The following is a 22,337-nucleotide window of genomic DNA, read 5'->3' as shown; positions in this document are numbered from 1 at the left end:
CTTGCTCATCAGGTCCAATCTGCATAATGTCATAAATGTACTAAACTGGTGTGATATCTTGTGGAAAAGAAAGGTGATCAAAATCCCTGAAGACTATACTGTGATAGGAACGGAGAGTTTAATCTACTCCTGACATAAGACAATTGTTATGGACTGAAATGTATTCTTCCAAATTCTTATGTTGACGTCCTAACCCCTAATCTGACTATGTTTGGAGAGAGGGCCTGTAGGGAGGTAATTAAAATTAAATAAGATCATAAGAGTGGGGCCCTTGTCTAATAGAACTGGTGACCTTATAAGAAAAGGAGGAGACAACAGAGATTTCTCTCTACACATAAGCATAGAACAAAGGCTGTGTGAGGACGCAGTGAAAAGGTGGCTGTCTACAAGCCAAGAACAGAGTCTTCAATAGAAATCAAATCTGCCAGCACCTCCATCTGGGACTTTTAGCCTCTGGAATGGTGAAAAAGTAAATTTCTGGGCCTGGTGCAGTGGCTCATGCCTGTAATCCTAGCCCTTTGGGAGGCTGAGGTGGGTGGATCATCTGAGATCAGGAGTTTGAGACCAGCCTGGCCAACTTGGTGAAACCCTGTCTCTACCAAAAATACAAAAATTTGCCAGGCGTGGTGGTGTGCGCCTGTAATTCCAGCTACTCGGGAGGCTGAGGGAGGAGAATCGCTTGAATGGAGGTGGAGGTTGCAGTGAGCCAAGACCATGCCCCTGGACTCCAGCCTGGGTGACAGAGTGAGACTCTGTCTCAAAAACAAAAACAAAAAAAGTAAATTTCTGTTGTTTAAACACCCAGTCTGTGGTATTTTGTTATGGCAGCCTGAGCAGACTAATAAAACAGTAAAGATGTATTGCTGGCCTTGCTAGCTGGAAGCAAATTGCTTCTGGTAATCTTTATTAACAGATACTGAGGAAAAAGCATTTGCCAATCAATAGCTGCACACCAAGTACCAGGGCACCAAGGCATGTGTTAATTTACTCAAGCAGTGAAACCACATCTGAAACAGCAGTTGCAATTGGGGTGGCCACCTGGTTAAATATACAGGTGTCATTCTCCAAGAGCCGTCTTTTTTTTCTGCACAGGCCAAATAAGCTAATTGAGGGGGATGTGGTAGAAGTCACCATCCCTGCTTTGTTCAAGTCCTTGATGATGACGCTAATCTCTGAAATCCCTCCAGCAATTTGGGATTGTTTTTGGTTTACTATTTTGCCTAGGAAGAGGCAGTTCTAGTGGCTTCCACTTGGCTTTTCCTACCACAATAGCCCTCACTCCACAGGAACCAGTGTGAGGATTCTGCCAGATGCTGAGTAACTGGTCTATACCAGTTATGCATCCTGGAACTGCGAAAGTAACCACTGGATGGGTTTAGGGACCTGCTGGCCCAGAGTGAGATGGACCAAGGCTCCATCGACCATTTTACTTCCATAAGCCCCTACTCTGAATGGCCTCCTGGAATTAGTGTGAGTTCAGAGCCAGTTCAGTAATCCCACAAAAGTCTGATTATTTTATTTTTCACAATGTACAATCACCATGGTAAAAAACCGTTGGTCCCGTTGGGGACACCTGAGAGGAAGATTAATAGTATACATTTTTGACAGTGTATCAGGGTCCTTCCTCAAGGCGACCTTGATTTCCCTTCATTCAAGGGATTCTGGGTCTGTAAACTGGTTCAAGTCTGGGAATTGAGTGAACAGCTGCGACTCTTTGTTTTTATGTTTCAAGTTAGGTGTTTGTTCACTTGACCTAGAACTCTTCTAATTATACAGATCAAGTAAGAATTTAATAGGCTGTCCATCTACTCTCTTCTACGGACACCACGATCAACAGCCAATGCCATAGGTCTCTGCCAGTCAGACTATTATTGCCGTTTTGACTCTACTGCCCATTATGGTGACCATGCTCTCCTTGCTTTTGGCAATTACATGTTGCCATTTGTCCCCTTCTGTCCCAGAAACCAATGATCTGCACTGCACCTAAGGATTCCAAATTCTGTGACAGTAGATCCCACTGCAATTTCTGACCTACAAGGAAAAGCAACCACAGGAGCTCCTCAAGGATGCAGGGGCTCCCCTCACAAATGTATTTATCAGTCATGGTGAAAGGTGTGTCCTCTGGATGCTCCTAGGGTGGGTGAGCAGGGGTCACATGTTAAATCTAATATTCCAACCTCCCTATACCTTCCTCTACAGTGCACAAAGTCAGCTCTGCCATTTCAGCTTTATTTAGTGTGGGCCACCTTTTGGTCCATACTTCAGCTAAACCAAACTGTCAGAGCCCTTTTCTAAGCCCTGGAGGTACAGCACTGAATCCAGATCTGACTAATGGGCCCATCTCAATAAGTTACCCCCAATCCAACTTCATGTTCCTTGCATCATTATCCCACACATTAATACTCATTCCCAAGATTTTGTCTGTACAAATTGGAACCACCATGCAGTTCTTTTGGATCTCAGTGAACCTCCTGAGTCACACTTTGTATCTCACGTTTTGGGGCCTGTAGGGACTTGAGTCTTGTCATAGTTCTAGAAGCAAAAAGGGGTTCCTAGGGTAGGTCCTGAGGAATCAGCACTGTCTTCTGAGGCAACTACCTCAGAAGAGGCCACCACAGGCTCCTGCTTGATAACAGAGTCAATATCCTCAGATGGGGTGGAAGGCTTGCTTCTACTGGCAGAGAAGAATCCACAGAATTTAGGAGCTCAATGTCGCCAGTTTCACCAGGATCTTCCTACAGGTCCCCATTCAAATTTTTAGGTGTACTTCTCATATGAAGGCACTAGGAGAGACAGAAAAAATTCAGGACCCTGTTCCTTCCCAATTCCTGCCCTTACTTTAACAGCAGACGTTCCTGTGAGGTTGGGAATTCAATTTGTGTCATAATTCAACGACTTGAAGGATGAGACTCTGGATTTGCCTTTCAGAAACGTCAGCTCTGTGGCTACAGGAGATGTGTTTTTCTTTTCTTTTCTTTTCTTCTTTTTTTTCAGGGCAGACACAGAAACTTTCCATTCAGTTATGTAATGGTTGAGCTGGGAGTTTGAAACCCTGAGTTCATCCTTTCTTTCCCTATCTTGTCAAGCACAATTAACAGCAACAGCCAATTTTGTTATACTCATTAATTTGATAAAAATGTTCTAAGGTGGCAAATATATGGTCACCCAGAACCTTGCCTCTCATGAATATTTGAGTAGGAGTGTTCAATGGCGGTATTTTGGGTATCTCTACTGCCATATCACACTATAGGTGCTCCGTTTACCACTGAAAGTAGAGTCATTAGTGCATTAAAATCCAACCAGATTAGAGAACCAATTCCAGAAACCACAGAACCAATTCCAAAAACTCATCCTTAAGATTCTGTTCTTCTAGGCTGGGCGTGGTGGCTGACGCCTGTAATCCCAGCACTTTGGGAGGCCAAGGCAGGCGGATCACAAGGTCAGGAGATGGAGACCATCCTGGCTAACACGGTGAAACCCCGTCTCTACTAAAAATAAAAAAGAATTAGCCGGGTGTGGTGGCGGGCGCCTGTAGTCCCAGCTACTTGGGAGGCTGAGGCAGGAGAACGGCGTGAACCCGGGAGGCGGAGATTGCAGTGAGCCGAGATCTCGCTGCTGTACTCCAGCCTGGTGGGAGACAGCAAGACTCTGTCTCAAAAAAAAAAAAAAAAAAAAAAGACTCTGTTCTTCCAGAACCAATCTTTGTATAAAATCTGTAAAATCTGTATCAGTCAGGATTCTCCAGAGAAATAAGACAATATTTACATCTTTCTTTTTTATTTCTAAGAATACAAAAGGGTTTTTTTTTAAAGCAATTGGCTCATGTGATTGTGCAGGCTGTTAAGTCTAAAATCCTTGGGACAAACTGGTGGGCTGGATATGGGGTAGGAAAGGATGTTGCAGTCTGAGTCTCTCATATGTAGGGTAGGTTAGGAACTCAGGAAGGATTTCTGTGTTACACAGACTTGAGGCAGAATTCTTTTTTTCTTTGGGAAACCTGAGTCTTTTATCTTAAGGCCTTCAACTGGATGGATGAGGCCCAGCTACCTTATCAAGGTTAATCTCCTTTACTTAAAGGCAACTTGTAGGGACAAGAGTGACTTTTTATTTTTATTTTTTATTTTTTTTGAGATGGAGTCTTGCTCTGTTGCCCAGGCTGGAGTGCAGTGGTGTGATCTCAGCTCACTGCAACGTCAGCCTACCTGGTTCAAGTGATTCCTGTGCCTCAAGCCTCCTGAGTAGCTGAGATTACAGGTGCCCGCCATCGCACCCGGCTAATTTTTGTATTTTTATTAGAGACGGGGTTCCACCATGTCGGCCAGGCTGGTCTTTAACTCCTGACCTCACGTGATCTGCCTGCCTCGGCCTCCCAGAGTGTTGGGATTACAGGCGTGAGCCACCGCCCCTGGCCAATTTAAAACGCCAATCTACCATGTAAGTTCCCACTAACCCTGAGTTTGAAAATGCCTCCAAAATGTCTAGTTGATGTATTACTCTTTATGTAGGAAGAGCTATTTATTGTAAGTTGCCTCCAAAACCACCTTTGTTGTTGCAGAAATCACAGGCTGTGATACCCACAGCCACCTACACATTCCTTCCAGAGCACGTATGCATTTTTCCCAAGCTGTGTGTCTGGGGGGTTGTGGAGTGGAGATCTACCTATCTTGCAGCCATTCAAGACCGCAAGACCCAAGACTTCTGTCTGTAAGTTCCCCTAATAAGTCAATAAATATAATCCCCTAATAAATCCCCCAAAATATAATCCCCTAATAAATCATCCAAAACTGACCAACTGGATTTGTCTGCCTCTTTCTTTGGTTTCTCAGCTCCTTCGGCAGTTGGGGGTCGCTTTGTATATATTAATACGACCCTTTCACGGAACACAACTGATTGCAGATGTTAATCCCATCTACAAAATACCTTTATAGCAACATCTAGACTAGTGTTTGAGCAAAGAACTGGGCTTCATAGCCTAACCATGGTGACACATAAAATTAATCATCACACCAACCTATGCTGTTAGGAAGGAGGTCGGTAGTTACTGCTTGGGGAGGGGTGTAAAGACCAGAAGGGACCACAGGAGAGCTTTAAGGGTGTGAGTCATGCTCCCTTTTTCGAGGTGATGATGGCTGCACAGATGTGTTCAGTTTGTGAAAATCCAGTGAGCTGTGTACACTTGTGATACATGTACATTTTGGAATCTATATTATACTTCATTAAAAAGCAAAATGTTAAGGACAAAGGCAGTAAGACAAAAAGCAATGGAAATAAGAAAAAAGCCTTACATCAGATATGGAGACTTTACAAATTGCAAGACATTAACATATATAACTCTATATTAATAAGTTTAAATATTTCAGTGAAATGGCTGATTATTTATTTATTTGAGACAGTGTCTCACTCTGTCGCCCAGGCTGGAGTGCAGTGGCACGATTTCAGCTCACTGCAACCTCTGCCTCCTGGGCTCAAGTGATCCTCTTCCTGCCTCAGCCTCTTGAGTAACTGAAATACAGGCGTGCACCACCACACCTGGCTAATTTGTTTTCTGTAGAGACGAGGTCTCACTATGTTGCCCAGGCTGGTCTTGAACTCCTGAGCTCAAGCAATGCTTCTACTTCGGCCTCACAAAGTGCTGAGATTACAGGCATGAGCCACCATGCCCAGCACAAAATGGCTGATTTTTTAAAGGAAGATATAAATGATCAAAATTGTCTTGACAAAAGGTAAAAAATCTGAAGAGGCCATGAATAAAATAATTTTAAAAGGTAGTTAAAATTAACTATACCTATCATCACCCAAGGCATCAGGCTGATAAAATTTTGTGAACGTCATCTACAAAATCTTCACGGAATCTTCTACAAAATCTTCATAGGAATCTTTCAGTTCCTATGCTATTTAAACTGGCGCAGAGCAGGAAAAAAAATGTGAAAGCTTCTTAACTCATTGTAGGTTATTTATTTGTTTATATTTTTGAGATGGAGTCTCACTCTGTTGCCCAGGCTGGAATGCAGCGGTGCAATCTCAGCTCACTGCAACCTCTGCCTCCAGGGTTAGAGCGATTCTCCTGCCTCAGCCTCCTGAGTAGCTGAGATTACAGGCGCTCACCACCACGCCCAGCTAATTTTTGTATTTTTAGTAGAAACGGGGTTTCACCATGTTGGCCAGGCTAGTCTTGAACTCCTGACCTCAAGTGATCTGCCCGCCTCAGCCTCCCAAAATGTTGGGATTACAGGTGTGAGCTGCCACGCCCAGTCTTCATTGTAGGTCGTATTCTTTCCAGAATATGAACTGGAAACCTCCAAACTTGTTTTTCCAGACTCTTATTAGCTCTCTATTTCTAGTTAGGTTCTGAATTGAGAGACAGTAGGGGATTCAGATGCAGGAGGAAGAAGACCTTTTCTCCAATTTGTGGAGGCAGCTCACATAGCTGAGTAGTGGTGGCAATGGGTGAGCCTGGCTTCCTGCTCAGGGGTGATGTGAACAGCAGCAGTAGCAGCAGCACTCAGCCCTAGCTCCAGCAGTACTAGCAGAGGCTCCAGGAACCTCAGCTGTTCAGAGCTTGTGGGCTCCCATGGCTGTTACTCTGTTGGACGCCTGCAGTGTAAGCTGGAGTATTGGCTCCTGGCTTTCTGCCTGCTGGTGGTAAAGGTGCCAATGTCAGCAGCCTCAGAGTCAATGATGGTAGCACTGGGTAAAACTATTTTCCCTTTCACGCTCCCAGCCCAGAGTTTCCCGTAGTTACTAGTCTCTGGGTAATCTCACATGTTCCCTTTTTGCTCTTAATTAACCCCTTGGATATATATGTAACCAGTTTCCTGTGTTAAATTCTCTCTCTCTTTTTTTTTTTTTTTTTTGAGATAGTGTCTCCCTGCGTTGCCCAGGATGGAGTCCTGTGGCACAATCTCGGCTCCACCACCACTCCTGGGGCATTTTTTTGTATTTTTATTTTGTATTTTTAGTAGAGAAGGGGGTCTCGCCACGTTGCCCAGGCTGGTCTTGAACTACTGAGCTCAGATAATCTGCCCGCCTCGGCCTCCCAAAGTGCTGGATTACAGGGTAATTTAGCCACCAGGCCTGGTTGACACGACCACTTTGGAAGACAGTTTGTAAGTTTCTTATAAAACCAGGCCAGGCACAGTGGCTCATGCCTGTAATCCAAGCACTTTGGGAGGCCAAGGCAAGAGGATCGCTTGAGCCCAAGAGTTTGAGACCAGCCTGCTCAGCATGGTGAAACCCCATCTCTGCAAAAAATAGAAAAATCAGCTGGGTGTGGTGGCACTGTGCCTGTAGTCCCAGCTGCTCGGGAGGCTGACATGGGAGGATCATCTGAACCCAGGGAATTTAAAGCTGCAGTGAGCCACGATTGTCTGCCATGACAGAGTGAGACCCTGTCTCAAAAAACAAAACAAAACCCCAAAAAACAAAACTAAACTTACTCTTACAATATGATCCAGCAATCATGCTTCTTGGTATCTACCCAAAGGAGTTGCGAACATGTCCACACAAAAACCTGTACACAGATGTTTGTAGGAGCTTTATTGATAATTGCCCAAACACAGAAACAACCAGAATGCCCTTTAGTTGGTGAATGAATAAACACTGTCACAGCCTGACAATGGAATATTATTCAGCACTAAAAAGAAATGAACTCTCAAGACAAGACATGGAGAAAGCTTAAATGCATATTACTATAAGGAAAGAAGCCAATCTGAAAAGGCTAGCCACTCCACGATTCCCATTATATGCCATTCTGGAAAAGTCAAAACCATGCAGTCAGTGGAAAGATCAGCGGTTGCCAGGTGTTGTCGGAAGAAAGGGATGAACAGGAGCACTAAGGATTTTCAGGGCAGTCAAACTATTCCGCGTGATACTATAATGGTGGATCCATGTCATTATATATTTGCCAAAACCCATAGAATAAAGCACCAAGAGTGAACCCTAATGCAAACTCTGAATTTTGGGTGATAATGATGTGTCAATGTAGGTTCACTGATCATAACAAAGGTACCACTTTGGTATGGGATGTTGACAGTGGAGGATGCTGTGCATGTGTGACAGTAGGGGTACATACGGGAACTCTATTTTCTGCTCAATTTTGCTGTGAACCTGAAAGTGTTCTAAAAACTAAAGTCTATTTTAAAAAATCCACTGTTTCACCTAATTCAACACTTCACTCCCACTCTGATAATCTCTGGCAACCAATGATCTGTTTACTGTCTGTATTTAAATGTAATTAAAACAATTTTTAAACTGTTTTGATATTTTTATAATAATCAATATATTTTGATTGGACTTTTATAGTGAGCACTTTCTTTGGAAATGAGTGTCTTTGACCTTCAAAAAAGTTATAGTTGTTATCAGTTATCATAAGAGGTGGGGCCCACCTCTTAAAGTAGCAATAAAATCTTATTTATGGTTGAAAAAGGTCAGGTCATTGCGCCACTTCTCTTTGCAGGTTTCTGTGCAATCTATCAGGGGACAGCTGGGACTAATCATTTAAAAAACTTTCCAGCCTGCTAATTTTACCATACCTCACATTTTTGTCATTCCTGGCCAAAATCCAAAGGGCAAGTCCCTTCTGCAGCCTCATTTTTTTTTTCTGTACTTTCGCTCCCCTGACGCAAGCTTCCACTGTCTCCCATCCTAACTTTACCACTACGCCCTCTAGAATGCCTTTTCCTGATAAGCAAAACCCCCCGAGTCGTTGGCGTCTCGGAAGAGGCTCCTCCACTTTCCGGTTTTGGCAGAATCCTTGATCTGAGCCAGGCCTCTTCCCAGGGGCTCTGGCCCTCTTCACTTCCTTTTCCCCGGAGGACTCTGGCTCCCGGGTAGCAAGCAGCCCACTTCCCCGGCCGCTTCCTTCCCCCGGGATGACACGTTTCTACAGGCGGACTCTTCTAATTCATACTATTTCCCTACCCCCGTGGTGGCTCCTAGCACCCCCAGGCCTGTTCTACCTGTAAAATCTTGACACATTTAAACTACTACTTCTGATCCTTTCCTCCCCGTCCAGCCTTCGCTCTTAGGCTGCCGAGCCTGGACTGCTTGTCATCCCCTCAGGCGTCTCCCCGGCCCTCCCTGCTCTTCAGCCGTCCCGACGGAGCGCGGCTCCTGACCAAACCCACGGTTCGCCTTCTCCACCTGCTCCGCGCGCCTCGCATGTGTCTTGGGGGAAACACATCCAAACGTCGACTTAAATGATTCAGGGCCGAGGACCGTGAGAGGCAGTCTTCACTTTTTCATCTTTCTTCATTTGCACAGTATACCAATACGCTCTTACTACTTCTCAGCACAGGTAACTCGCCTTTTGCAGAGCAGCCTCCGCCGCCGAACGGTCAGAGCCTGGAGGAAGCCGCACCAGGATCGTAGAGCATGACGGGCCGGGGGCGGGACGAGGATTGACGAGCCGGGAACAGGGCGGGACTTGAGGGGGCGGGAGGGTGGGGCGAGGCATGACGGCTCTGGTAGGGGGGTAGGCGGGGCTTGACGGGCCTGGGGGCGGGGCGAGACTTGAGGGACCGGAAGGTGGGGCGAGTCATGACGGGCCGGGGCGTGGGCAGGGCTTGAGGGGCCAGGGGACTGTGTGGGGCCTGACGGGCCGGTGGGTGGGGCGGGGCTTGGAGGACCGGAGGGTGTGTGGGCGGGGCTTGATAGGCAGGGGCGGTGCGGGGGCGTGGGCAGCACGAGCCGTGCGCTCCCGGGCTGCGAGGTCTGGCTAGGCTACGGGCCGCGCGCCGCCGCCGCCACTGTCCTCTTCGGAGGCGCGGGCCCGACGGAAATCATGTTTGTGGCTCGCAGCATCGCGGCGGACCACAAGGATCTCATCCACGATGTCTCCTTCGACTTCCACGGGCGGCGGATGGCAACCTGCTCCAGCGATCAGAGCGTTAAGGTGCGCGCGGCGCTTGCGGGCGGGGCCGACCCCGGAAGGAGGGGGAGTGGGTGGGCGGCGCGGGGAACGGGGCTGTGTCTTGGTTTCAGTGACGCCGCTGGAAGCTGTGGGGTGGCGGGCGAGCCCTGGCTGGACTGAGCGGAAGCCCTCCCCGCCCGCGTATTGTGGGGTCACGGCGGCCTCGCGGGCCGCCCTCCCGTGCGCCTGCGCAGCTGGTGCCACGTGCGCGCTCTCGGCCGCAGGGTACGCCGGGCCCTCTCCCAGGCCGCGCTGCCGGGGCTGCGGGCGGGAACCCAGGGGCATCCCACCGTCAGCCTCGGCGTCGTGGGTCTTGCCCGCGCTGTTCACCCGACGACCTGCAGTGGGACCTGGTGGGAGACTTTGCCTGGCTGGCGCTGCGTCGAGTTCTGTGCCCCGCCGGTGTTCTCTCACCAGGGCACATGGTTTTCTCCGTGGGTTCAGAGCAGAAGCTCACTTTGTTACGCCGAGGAAGAAAAATACAAACCATTTACATCCAATGATTTCCCTGCTTGCTGCCCAGGAATCGGAGGGTTTGTTTCTTGAAGTTCCCGTAAACGTCTGTAGACACTTCCGACAAGCAGAATTTCTTTTCTTTTCTTTTCTTTTTTTTTTTTTGAGACCGAGTCTCACTCTGTCACCCAGGCTGGAGTGCAATGGCACGATCTCGGCTCACTGCAACGTCCGCCTCCCGCGTTCAGGCGATTATCCTGCCCCAGCCTCCCAAGTAGCAGGGATTACAGGTGCACGCCACCACCCCCGGCTAATTTTTTTTTTTTTTTGTATTTTTTAGTAGAGAGAGAGTTTCACCATGTGGGCCAGGCTGGTCTCGAACTCCTGACCTCGTGATCCACCCACCTCGGCGCCTCGGCCTCCCAAAGTGCTGGGATTACAGGCGTGAGCCACCGCGCCCGGCCGACAAGCAGAATTTCTAATGTGGGGATGCTACATGAGATTTAGGAACCTCCCAGATGTGTTGCAGGATGAATGAAAGCTGGAGTGCGGATTATTTGGTTCTCGACAACTCCAGAGTAACTGGAAATCTAAAGGATAGTTTATCCTTTTTCACATTCGAGTTTGATACCAGTGATCTCTCAAAGATAAACTTTTTATAAATAGTGTTGCAATTTTTAAAAGATGTAGTTTCTTTTTTAAAACAAGTTTATTTTTGTTGTAATAAACTACGTTAACCGGTTTTTTTTTTTTTTTTTTTTTTTTGAGACGGAGTCTTGCTCTGTCACCCAGGCTGGAGTGGGGTGGCGCAATCTTGGCTCACTGCAAGCTCTGCCTCCCGGGTTCACGCCATTCTCCTGCCTCAGCCTCCCAAGTAGCTGGGACTACAGGCGCCCGCCACCACGCCCGGCTAATTTTTTGTATTTTTTAGTAGAGACGGGGTTTCACCATGTTAGCCAGGATGGTCTCTATCTCCTGACCTCGTGATCCGCCCACCTCGGCCTCCCAAAGTGCTAGGATTACGGGCATGAGCCACCGCGCCCGGCCCACGTTAACCGTTTTAAAGTGTAGAATTCAGTGGCATAGAGCACAGCATTCACATTTTTGTGCAGTGTCGCCCCTGCCCATCTCCAGAACCTTTTCATCATCCTAAACTGAAACTCTGTACCCAAGAGCACCCTGTTCCGCCACCCCATCCTCTGGTAACCTCTATTCTACTGCTTTCTATTAATTTGCATATTCTAGGTACCTCAGATAAATAGAATCATAGAATATTTGCCCGTTTATATTTGGTTTATTTCACTTAGTATAATTTTTTTTTTCTTTTTTCTTTTTCCTTTTTTTTGAGGCAGAGTCTGGCTCTGTCACCCAGGCTGGAGTGCAGTGGTGCGATCTTGGCTTGTTGCAGCCTCAACATCCCAGGTTCAAGCCATCCTCCCACCTTAGCCTCTCCAGTAGCTGGGACTACGAGTGCACGCCACCACGCCTGGCCAATTAAAAAATTTTTTTTGTAGAGGCAGGGTCTTGCCGCGTTGCCCAGGCTAGTCTCGAACTCTTGAGCTCAAGTGATCCTCTCACCTCAGCCTCCCAGAGTGCTGGGATTACAGGTGTGAGTCACCTTGCCCAGCCCTCTTAGGTCCATTTATTCCAGAGTACTTTTTTTTTAAAGGAGGAGCCATGTATTTATTTGTATATATTTTTAATTGAGCAAGTAATATATTTTTCTTTTTAGAAAGTGAAAAAATTATAGACTTATTGCTAATGTGTGTTAATATTTATTGATTTCCTCTGTTTTTCCTTTAACGTTTTAAGTTGTCATGGTAGAGTGTGTGTATATACGTATATATCTTGTCAGAAATAGCGTTGTACTGAAATTTTTTATTAGTTTAGCATTTTATGTATTTTGAATGATTTTCTTAGGCTAATTCTAGAAGATAAATTAGTGGATATTTTAAAAACTGTTGAAGAGAATTGACAAATTGCTATTTTGCAGGTCGTACCGTTTTATGCCGCCAGTGATAGTATTGATTTGATAGTGTTATTGCCCTCGTTACATTTTTAACAGGTGAAATTGGCACCTTCTTATTGTAATCTATATTTTTTCTGGGTAATAAGATTTAATTTTTTTGTTTTGAGATGGAGTCTTGCCATGTTGCCCAGGCTGGAGTGCAGTGGCTATTCACGGGTGTGATCATAGCCTTAAACTCCTGGGCTCAAGTAATCCCTCCTGCCTCAGCCTCTTGAGTAGCTGGGACTACAGGTGTGCACCACCATGCCTGGTTTCAATATTTTTGCTTTACCATTGGTTACATGTACAGTTGAGCCTGTTGTTTGTAGATTCTGTATTTTTTGAATTTGTCTACTCTGAAATTTACTTGTACCCCAAAAGTCACACTGGTTTTGCAGTCATTTGTGTATGTGTGAGGAGTGGTGAAAAAGTTTGAGTCTCAGAACAGACGTTTCCCATTGAGGTGAAACCAGGCGATACTCTATTTTGGCTCATACTGTAAGCAGGTGTTTTTCATGATTTATTTAGTGCAATGATTATTTGTTCTTTCTATTGGTGATTTTGCTGTTTAAAATGACCTCCAAGCGTAGTGACTGTAACTAATTGTCTCTGTTACCTAATAGAGCTCAGCTTCCTGAATCCCTTGGTGCTTGGCCCAGTGCTTGACACATTCAAGGTTCTCAATGTAAATTTTTTGAGACGGAGTCTTGCTCTGTCTCCCAGGCTGGAGTGCAGTGGCGTGATGTCAGCTCACTGCGACCTCCGCCTCTGGGGTTCAAACGATTGTCTTGCCTCAGCCTCCCTAGTAGCTGGGACTATAGGCATGCGGCACCATGCCTGGCTAGTTTTTGTATTTTTAGTAGAGACGGGGTTTCACCACGTTGTCTAGGCTGGTCTCGAACTCCTGACCTCAGGTGATCCGTTTGCCTTGGCCTCCCAAAGTGCTGGGATTACAGGCATGAGCCATCGCACCCAGCCTCTCAATAAATACTTAATTGAATGAATGAATGTTTACTTGCTGGTTGTATTCTTTTGTTAACTATATGTTCACCGCTTTCCTTGTACACTGATTCAGTCTTATAGTTTTTGTATCAATTTGTAGGAATTTTTGTATAAAATATCTGCCTTTTATTTTCTTATAGGTCTGGGATAAAAGTGAAAGTGGTGATTGGCATTGTACTGCTAGCTGGAAGGTTAGTATTTATTTTTACATTTATTAAAAATACAGAAATATTTACTGTTTATTTTATAGTTATGTATGAATTGTTTTGAGAAAATAACATTTATACAGTAGTTCTTTTCCTGGGAAGACATTTTACTGTTTTTCGCTATTAAAGTAACAACTGTGTTTCTCAGAATTTGAGAGTAAGAAAATCTGTAATTCTGTAGCATTCTAACATAATTATCTTAGTAATTCAGAATATTCCTTTTGCCTTTACATATTTTAATTGTTGTGATGTTTCATACATAGTTTTCTCTTAAAAAAAAAAAACAAAACCTTTACTCAAGTAGAAATTTTCTTTTTTTTTTTTTTTTTGAGACGGAGAGTCTTGCCGTCTTGCCCAGGTGGGAGTGCAGTGGCGTGATCTTGGCTCACTGCAACCTCCGCCTGTTGGGTTCAAGTGATTCTTCTGCCTCAGCCTCCCAAGTAGCTGGGACTGTAGGCGTGCACCACGATGCCCGGCTAATTTTTGTGTTTTTAGCAGAGATGGGGTTTCGCCATGTTGGCCAGGCTGGTCTCAAACTCCTGACCTCAGGTGATCCTCCCTCGGCCTCCCAAAGTGCTGGGTTTATAGGCATGAGCCACTGTGCCCGGCCAAGTAGAAATTTTCATACCTTAAAAGTCATCCATTTTAAATGTACAGTTCAGTGAGTTTTAGTAAACTTACATAGTTGTGTAGTCATCACTGTAATCCAGTTTTAGAACTTTTCTCTCAAACTCAGAAATTCCTTTGTATCCTATTCCCACTCCAAGCCCCAGGCAACCACTGATCCATTTTCTGTCTCCATAGGTTTCTTCTCTCCTCTGCCCTCCCTCTCCCCTCCCCTCCCACCCTCTCTTCTCTTCTCTTCTTTTTTTTTTTTTTGAGCTGGTGTCTTGCTCTGTCGCCCAGGCTGGAGTGCAGTGGTGCAATGTTGGCTCATTGCAACCTCTGCCTCCTGGGTTCAAGCGATTCTCCTGCCTCAGCCTCCTGAGTAGCTGGGATTACAGGCGCATGCCACCACACCCAGCTAATTTTTGTAGTTTTGGTAGAGACAGGGTTTCACTATGTTGACCAGGCTGGTCTCGAACTCCTGACCTCAAGTGATCCGCCCGCCTTGGCCTTCCAAAGTGCTGGGATTACAGGCGTGAGCCACCATGCCTGGCCTGGTTTATCCTTTCTAGAAATTTCATAGAAATGGAATTTTGAAATACATAGTCCTTTGTGTCTGGCCACTTTCCCTTTGCATGTTTTGAGGTTCATCCATATTGTGTCATGTGTCAATTTGTTCCTTTGATACTGAGTAGTCCATTGTATGTATATTGCCACGTTTTGTCTGTCTGTTCACCAGTTGACGGACATTTGAGTTGTTGTTTTTGGCTGTTATGAGTAATGTTAAGAACGTGCCATGTTAGTCTGTGTAGACATATATTTTCATTTCTTTTGGATAGATGCGTAGGAGTGGAATTGATGGGCTATATGTACTTAGCTTTCTAAGAAACTGCGAAACTCTTCCAAAGTGGCTGTGCCCACCAGCCATGTGTGAGGTTCCAGTTTCTCTACATCCTCACCTACACTCGATAATATCTGTCTTTTTTATTATAGCCATTTTAGTAGTTGAGAAGTGACCACAAAAATCATTGGATTTTGATTTGTATTTCCTTAATACCTCATGTTGATTATTTTTTCATATGCTTATTTACCATTCATGTATCTTCTTTTGTGAAAGGTCTATCCAAGGTCCCCCCCCTTTTAAGGTGAGGTTAACTTATAAAATTAATAATTTCAGAGTAAACAATTAATTGGCATTTACTTCATTTACAGTGTTGTGTAACTACCACCTTTTTCTAGTTCTAAAACATTTTTATTATTCCAAAAGGAAACCCCTATCTCTTGCTTTTAAGCCTAATATATTTCATATGTACTTTTCTATATCTTTAAACGCTTTTTATTAACAGCCAATAAATATACCATTTTGCTTAACTAGTGGATATTTCAGTTTCCATTTTATTGTGATGAGCATCTTTGTGCAAACCTTATTCTTTAGATTGCATTTTACTGTAAATCTAATAAAACTTATCTGCCTTAGTGTGCATTTTTAATTTTATAGCCCTGTATAAGTAAGAATTAAAGATGATACAGAAAAGACTGGACAAAACGAGGTTAAAAAAAAAGGGTGCAAAATGTACCTTTAGTTGGTGACATTGTTACCATGTAGAAGTTATTGGTTAAACTATTTTTATGTTGTTGAATGTAAAAAATGTTAGCTATACAGTGTGAAACACATTTTCTGAATGTTATTTGTTATTATACAGTATTTTCCCTGAGAAGCACCTAGCAAATTCTTTTGATGGTGAAATTCTTTAAGACCTTTGTATCCCTTCTCCAGCCACCTCCCCTCCCACCCCTTGGCCAACAGGAGGGGTGTAAGGATTTGGGCTTCCCCATATTTGCTCTTGCTACAATAGTCTGTTATCAATAGACTATATTGTCAGTTAAAATCATTTAAGCATTCTATGGCTATAATCTCTATATATTGTTAGACTTTTCAAGCAAATAATTTTTTTTTGGAGACAAGTTCTTGCTCTGTCACCCAGGCTGGAGTGCAGTGGCACAATCTTGGCTTACTGCAGCCTCAACCTTCCAGGCTGAAGTGATCCTCCCACCTCAGCCTCCCAAGCAGCTGGGACCGTAAGTGCATACCACCACGCCTGACTAATTTTTTGTAGTGATGGCATTTTGCCATATTGCCCAGACTGGTCTTGAACCCCTGGGCTCAAGCAGTCTGCCCACCTCAGCCCCCTAAAGGGCTGAGAATACAGGCGTGAGCCACTATGCCTGGTTGAATCAAATGAAAAAAAAGTATTTTTTTAATTGAGCTATAATTTACATATCATAATGTGCACCCATTTAAAGTGTACAGTTTAGTGATTTTAAGTATATTCATTTAATTGGCAACCACCACCACTTCTAATTTCAGAACATTGTTTACCACCTCTAAAGGAAACCCTGTGCTCATTTAGCAGTCACTTCTTGTTTACTCTGCTCCCAGCCGCTGGTAACCACTAATCTACTTTCTGTCTCTATGGATTTTGGAGCAAATAAATCTAATGTTATTTATTTTATTAGGTGGGTATTTTCTGTAGAAAGAATTTGCAAGTAAAATGGTGGACTTACAGAATCTTTGTTTCAAAGGTTGGTTACGCTAAACTGAAGCAACTCTCCAACTATCAGCACTGGAAGTAGTCAAGTTTATCTGGCTAGATTTTTCTTTTATTAGTAAAATGTCAGAAGAACTGGACTTCAGAAGCATTACAATCCTAAATATAGAATGTCTTCTAAAGGTTAAAACATTCTGGAATTTAACTTTTTATTTACATGTTATGTTGATCAGTTTTCTTCTCTCATAGAAGTAAAACTATATTCTGTTTCCTGATGTAAAACCAGTGTTTATGAAATATGAATAAGTATTTAGGTAAAAAGAAGCCCTGGGATAATGAGTATCTGTTCTTTTCTTTTTTTTTTTTTTGGTTCCCCAGACACATAGTGGATCTGTATGGCGTGTGACATGGGCCCATCCTGAATTTGGGCAGGTTTTGGCTTCCTGTTCTTTTGACCGAACAGCTGCTGTATGGGAAGAAATAGTAGGAGAATCAAATGATAAACTGCGAGGACAGAGCCACTGGGTGAGACATTTATTAGTATTCTGGGGACCGGGAAGACATGAGCAGCCAAGGAGCATTAGTCCAAAGGCTACCTCAGATAATTGGTAAAATATCACCACTCCCCACTAGTGTTACCAGTTCTAAAGTTCTTTCTTCCATGTTTTTTTCTTCCTTGTTTATTTCATTTTAACTTGGGTCTGAAGCAATACTTAGGAGCATCACTGCATTGTTTATAACTTTTATGATGAATCCAGAATATTTGCATTGTATTTGATTTTACCTATTAGTATATTTTATGATAGTAATATATGGTTTTAAAGTATTCTGGCTCACTGCAGTCTCAAACTCCTGGCCCCACCTCAGCCTCCTGAGTTGCTGAGATTATAGGCATGAGCCACTGTGCCTAACTCTAAAATTCTTTTTTTTTTTTTTAACTTTAAACTCTTAAGGGTTAATAAAATTCTTTTTTTTTTTTTAGACGGAGTCTCACTGTGTCACCCAGGCTGGAGTGCAGTGGCACAATCTTGGCTCACTGCAAGCTCCGCCTCTCGGGTTCACGCCATTCTCCTACCTCAGCCTCCTGAGTAGCTGGGACTACAGGCACCCGCCACCATGCCCATCTAATTTTTTGCATTTTTAGTAGAGACGGGGTTTCACTGTGCTAGCCAGGATGGTCTCGATCTCCTGACCTCGTGATTTGCCTGTCGGCCTCCCAAAGTGCTGGGATTACAGGCGTGAGCCACCGCGCCCGGCCAAGGGTTAATAAAATTCTTTAAAGGCCGGGCGTAGTGGCTCAGGCCTGTAATCCCAGCACTTTGGGAGGCTGAGGCGGGCGGATCACGAGGTCAGGGGATCGAGACCATCCTGGCTAACATGGTGAAACCCTGTCTCTACTAAAAATACAAAAAATTAGCCCGGCGTGGTGGTGGGTGCCTGTAGTCCCAGCTACTCTGGAGGCTGAGGCAGGAGAATGGTGTGAACCCGGGAGGCGGAGCTTGCAGTGAGCCGAGATCGCGCCACTGCACTCCAGCCTGGGCGACGGAGCGAGACTTGTCTCAAAAAAAAAAAAAAATTCTATAAAAATTGTTTCTTTTGTTTTGTGGTTACTTTTGTTTTCTTAGGAAATATACTGTCCTTGGCCTGGTGCGGTGGCTCACGCCTATAATCCCAGCACTTTAGGAGGCCAAAGTGGACAGATCACCTGAGGTCAGGAGTTTGAGACCAACCTGACCAACATGGAGAAACTCCACCTCTACTAAAAATACAAAAATCAGCTGAGCATGGTGGCACATGCCTGTAATCCCAGCTACTCAGGAGGCTGAGGCAGGAGAATCGCTTGAACCCGGGAGGCGGAGGTTGTGATGAGCAGAGATCGTGCCATTGCACTCCAGCCTGGGGAACAAGAGCGAGACTTCGTCTCAAAAAAAAAAAAAAAATACACTCTCCTTTATCTACATCTGCTTTTATCGCTGTCTTTGCCTTATTGGATGTTTGAATTTGGGCAAGAACATAATATAATCTGTGTGCTGTTGAAGTTCCTCATCTATAAAGTGAAAACATTGAACTAGATTATATTTAAGACTCTTTCCAGCATTTTCATATGAAGGTATTATCATCTGCATGCTTTTTTTCCCCCTTTATGATTTGTTTTTTTGTAATAGATAATCATGCACATGGTGTAAAATTCAAAAGAAACAAAAGGAAGTGTGTAGTGGGAGTGTCCTGCTATTACCCCTCACCTGCCCTCCCTAATGGCATGATACTACATTAGAGCCAGTCACAGCTCATTGCAGTCTCAACCTCCTGGGCTCAAGTTATCCTCCCACCTTAGCCCCACAAGTAGCTGGGATCACAGGCATGCACCACAGGCTGATTTTTTTATTTTGTAGAGATGGGGTTTCACCATGTTGCCCAGGCTGGTCTTGAACTCCTGGACTGAAGCAGTCCTCTCACCTCGGCCTCCCAAAGTGCTGTGATTATAGGCGTGAGCCACTACGAGGGCCATGATGCAATTTTTTATTGTGGTAAAATATGTATAACATAATATTCCTCATTTTAACTTTTTTTTTTTTTTTTTTTTTTTTTGAGACAGAGTCTTGTTCTGTCACCCAGGCTGGAGTGCAGTGGTGGGATCTCGGCTCACTGCATTCTCCGCCTCCGGGGTTCAAGCGATTTTCCTGCCTCAGTCTCCTGAGTAGCTGGGACTACAGGCATGTGCCACCATGCCTGGCTAATTTTTTTGTGTTTTTAGAAGAGACAGGGTTTCACCATGTTGGTCAGGCTGGTCACGAACTCCTGATCTCAAATGATTCGCCTGCCTTGGCCTCCCGAAGTGCTGGGATTACAGGCGTGAGCCACCATGCCTGGCCCATTTTAACTATTTGTAAATGGTATAATTCAGTAGAATTAATTACGTTCACAGTACTGTGTACCCATCACTGTTATCTGTACTCAAAACTGTTCATCACTGCCAACATAAACTCCATATTGTTAAAGAATGCCTCCCCCTTCCTCCTCCCTCTACCCCCTATTCAACTGTCTGTCTATAAATTTGACTAGGTACTGCATGTAAGTGGAATCACAGTATTTGTCCATTTGCAACTGGCTTATTTCACTAAGTAAAATGTTTTCATGGTCTGTCCATTTCGTAGCATATATTAACTTTATTCCTTTTTATGGCTGAGTAATATTCCATTGTGTGTGTATACCACATTTTGTTTATCCATTCATTGTAGATGGACCCTTGGGTTGTTTCTACTTCGTGGCTATTGTGAATACTACTACTATGAGCATTGTTGTACAGATAAATGTTTGAGACCGTGCTTTCGATTCTTTTGGAAATACACCTAGGAGTAGAATTGCTGGCTCATATGGTAGTTCTATGTTTCACGGTTTTAGGAACTGTCAGACTTTTCCATAGCAGCTACACCATTTTACATTCCTACCAGCAATGCTCAAGGGTTCCAGTTTTTCCAAATCTTCATCAGCACTTGTTGTGGTGCTATTTATTGTAGCCATCCTAGTGACTGTGTTGTGAAGTGGTATCTCCACTGTGGTTCTGATTTGCATTTCTCTAATAATTACTGATGTTGACCTTATTTTCATGTGCGTATTGGTCAATTGTATGTCTTTCTGGGGAAAATACTATTCATATCCTTTGCCCATTTTTTTAAATTGGGTTTTTTGTTGTTATAGGAGTTCTTTATATATTCTGGATATTAATCCCTTATCTGTTATAGGTTGAGTATTCCTTATCCATAATGCTAGGATCCAGAAATGTTTTGGATTTTGGATTTTGGATTTTGCAGTATTTGCATTTATACTTACCAGTTAAGCATTCGCCTACTTATTTATTTACTTAATAGAGTTGCCCAGGCTGGTCTTGAACTCCTGGGTTCAAGCGATCCTCCACCTTGGCCCCCCAGAGTGCTGGGATTACAGGTGTGAGCCACCGTGGCCAGCCCCAGTTAAGCATTCTAAATCCAAAAATTTGAAATTCGGCATGCTTCAATAAGCATTTTCTTTGAGCATCATGCCAGTGCTCAAAAAGTTTTGGAGTTTGGAGCATTTCAGATTTCAGATTTTTGGATTTGATATGCACAACCTGTAAATGATTTGCAAATATTTTCTCCCATTCTGTGGGTTGCCTTTTTCACTCTTGATGGTTTCCTTTGATGCACAAAATTTTAAAATTTTGAAGTCTAGTTTATCTAAATTTTTTTCTTTTGTTTCCCATGCTTTTGGTGTTATATCCAGGAAAGCATTGCCAAATCCAGTGTCATGAAGACTTTCCCCAATGTTTTCTTCTAAGATTGTTATAGAATCCTCAATTCAGGCTTGTATCCCCAATGTGGAGCTGAGAGCAAACACTGAGTCACCGGTACTTGGAGATAGAGAAATGTTTATTCGATTTGGCTAAAGTAAGAAGATGGGAGGGCAAGATCTCTCGAATCCATCTAAACAAAAGGAAGCATTGGGTAGATTTTATGTGACTAGATCTAGTAAGGGAGGGGGAGTTTCACAGAATCCAGTGGAAAAGTCTGTGTTTCTTTGGTCTCAGGTAACGCCTTGAGCAACCAGATGTCTGGTTGTTAGCAGCTGGTCACAGTGTCCTTAAAGCCATTCATTTCTTCTGGCAACATTTTTCTTTACATGACGCTGAAGTTGTCTTCTCTTGATTGACAAAGAAGCAGTACATCAACAGTTTATCATTATATTGTGGCAACAAGGGATATTCAGCAAAAAGTGAGTGGTTAACATGTGCAAGCAAGCAAGGGCCTGATAAAAATTATTTATTTCAGTCATTAAAAAATGTTAGGGTGCTGAAATCTAGTTTTCCCAGCACCATTTCTTGAAAAGACCATTCTTTCCCCTGTTGAATGGTCTTGACACCTTTGTTGAAAATAATGGCTATATATATGGAGGATTGCATTCTGGGCTCTCTTGTGGACCATTGATCTGTATGTCTCCTTGTCCTAATAGCACACTGTTTTAATTCCGGTAGCTTTGTAGCTTGAGTGGCTATTCAGACTGTTTTACAGCTCTTCTCAGGGGAGGAGTATGTCTGATTGCCTTTGCACTAGGGCTTCCCTAAGCCAAACAGCTGCTTATGGGGAGGAAGGAATAGAAATTTATAGAATTATAAAAGTTTTTTTGGCGTTAAGTCTGAGGTGTGTCAGTTCAGTATACTATAGATTGGATTTGGGAGTGGTGGCATAAGAAGGACTTTTCTTTGAATTTCAAGATACTTATTTGTATTTAGTTTAGTCACCTTTCATTAATATATTAGCAGTGGCAAATCCATATGGGTCTGCAGCAGCCTCATTTCTTGCCTCTTCAAAAGAAAGAATTCCACCTAGGGGCATAAGGCAGAGTAAGAGACTAAGATAAGTTTTAGAGCCAGAGTGGAAATTTGTTAAAAAATTTTACAGCAGAAATGAAGTAAAATACATTTGGAAGAGGGCCAAGTGGGTGACTTGAGAGAGTCAAATGTATGGTTTGATCTTGGACTTGGGTTGTTACATGTTGGCATGCTTCCCAGGGGTTGCGTCTCTTCTCTGATTCTTCCCTTGGGGTGGGCAGTCCGCATGTGCAGTGGC

The 22,337-nt window shown here is 43.9% G+C and overlaps 1 protein-coding gene across 4 annotated transcripts in view; it reads left to right on the top strand.

Moving 5' to 3' along the window:
• Positions 1-7,532: 7,532 nt before the first annotated feature.
• SEH1L (SEH1 like nucleoporin) overlaps positions 7,533-22,337 on the top strand; it is a 38,826-nt gene continuing 24,021 nt past the window's right edge. For all 4 annotated transcript variants that reach the window (XM_003315792.7, XM_003315791.7, XM_016933254.4 and 1 more), the window contains exons 1-3: positions 7,533-9,892; positions 13,514-13,564; positions 17,113-17,259. In XM_003315792.7, the coding sequence (XP_003315840.1) occupies positions 9,782-9,892; positions 13,514-13,564; positions 17,113-17,259 (309 nt within the window). In that variant the 5' untranslated portion in view covers positions 7,533-9,781. The remainder of the gene's footprint in view (positions 9,893-13,513; positions 13,565-17,112; positions 17,260-22,337) is intronic.

Source organism: Pan troglodytes, chromosome 17 (genome assembly GCF_028858775.2).
Source record: "Pan troglodytes isolate AG18354 chromosome 17, NHGRI_mPanTro3-v2.0_pri, whole genome shotgun sequence".
In the NCBI taxonomy this organism is placed as follows: Eukaryota; Metazoa; Chordata; class Mammalia; order Primates; family Hominidae; genus Pan; species Pan troglodytes.
The sequence above is the reverse complement of the archived record's forward strand: the minus strand, read 5'-3'. Positions and strand labels throughout refer to the sequence as shown.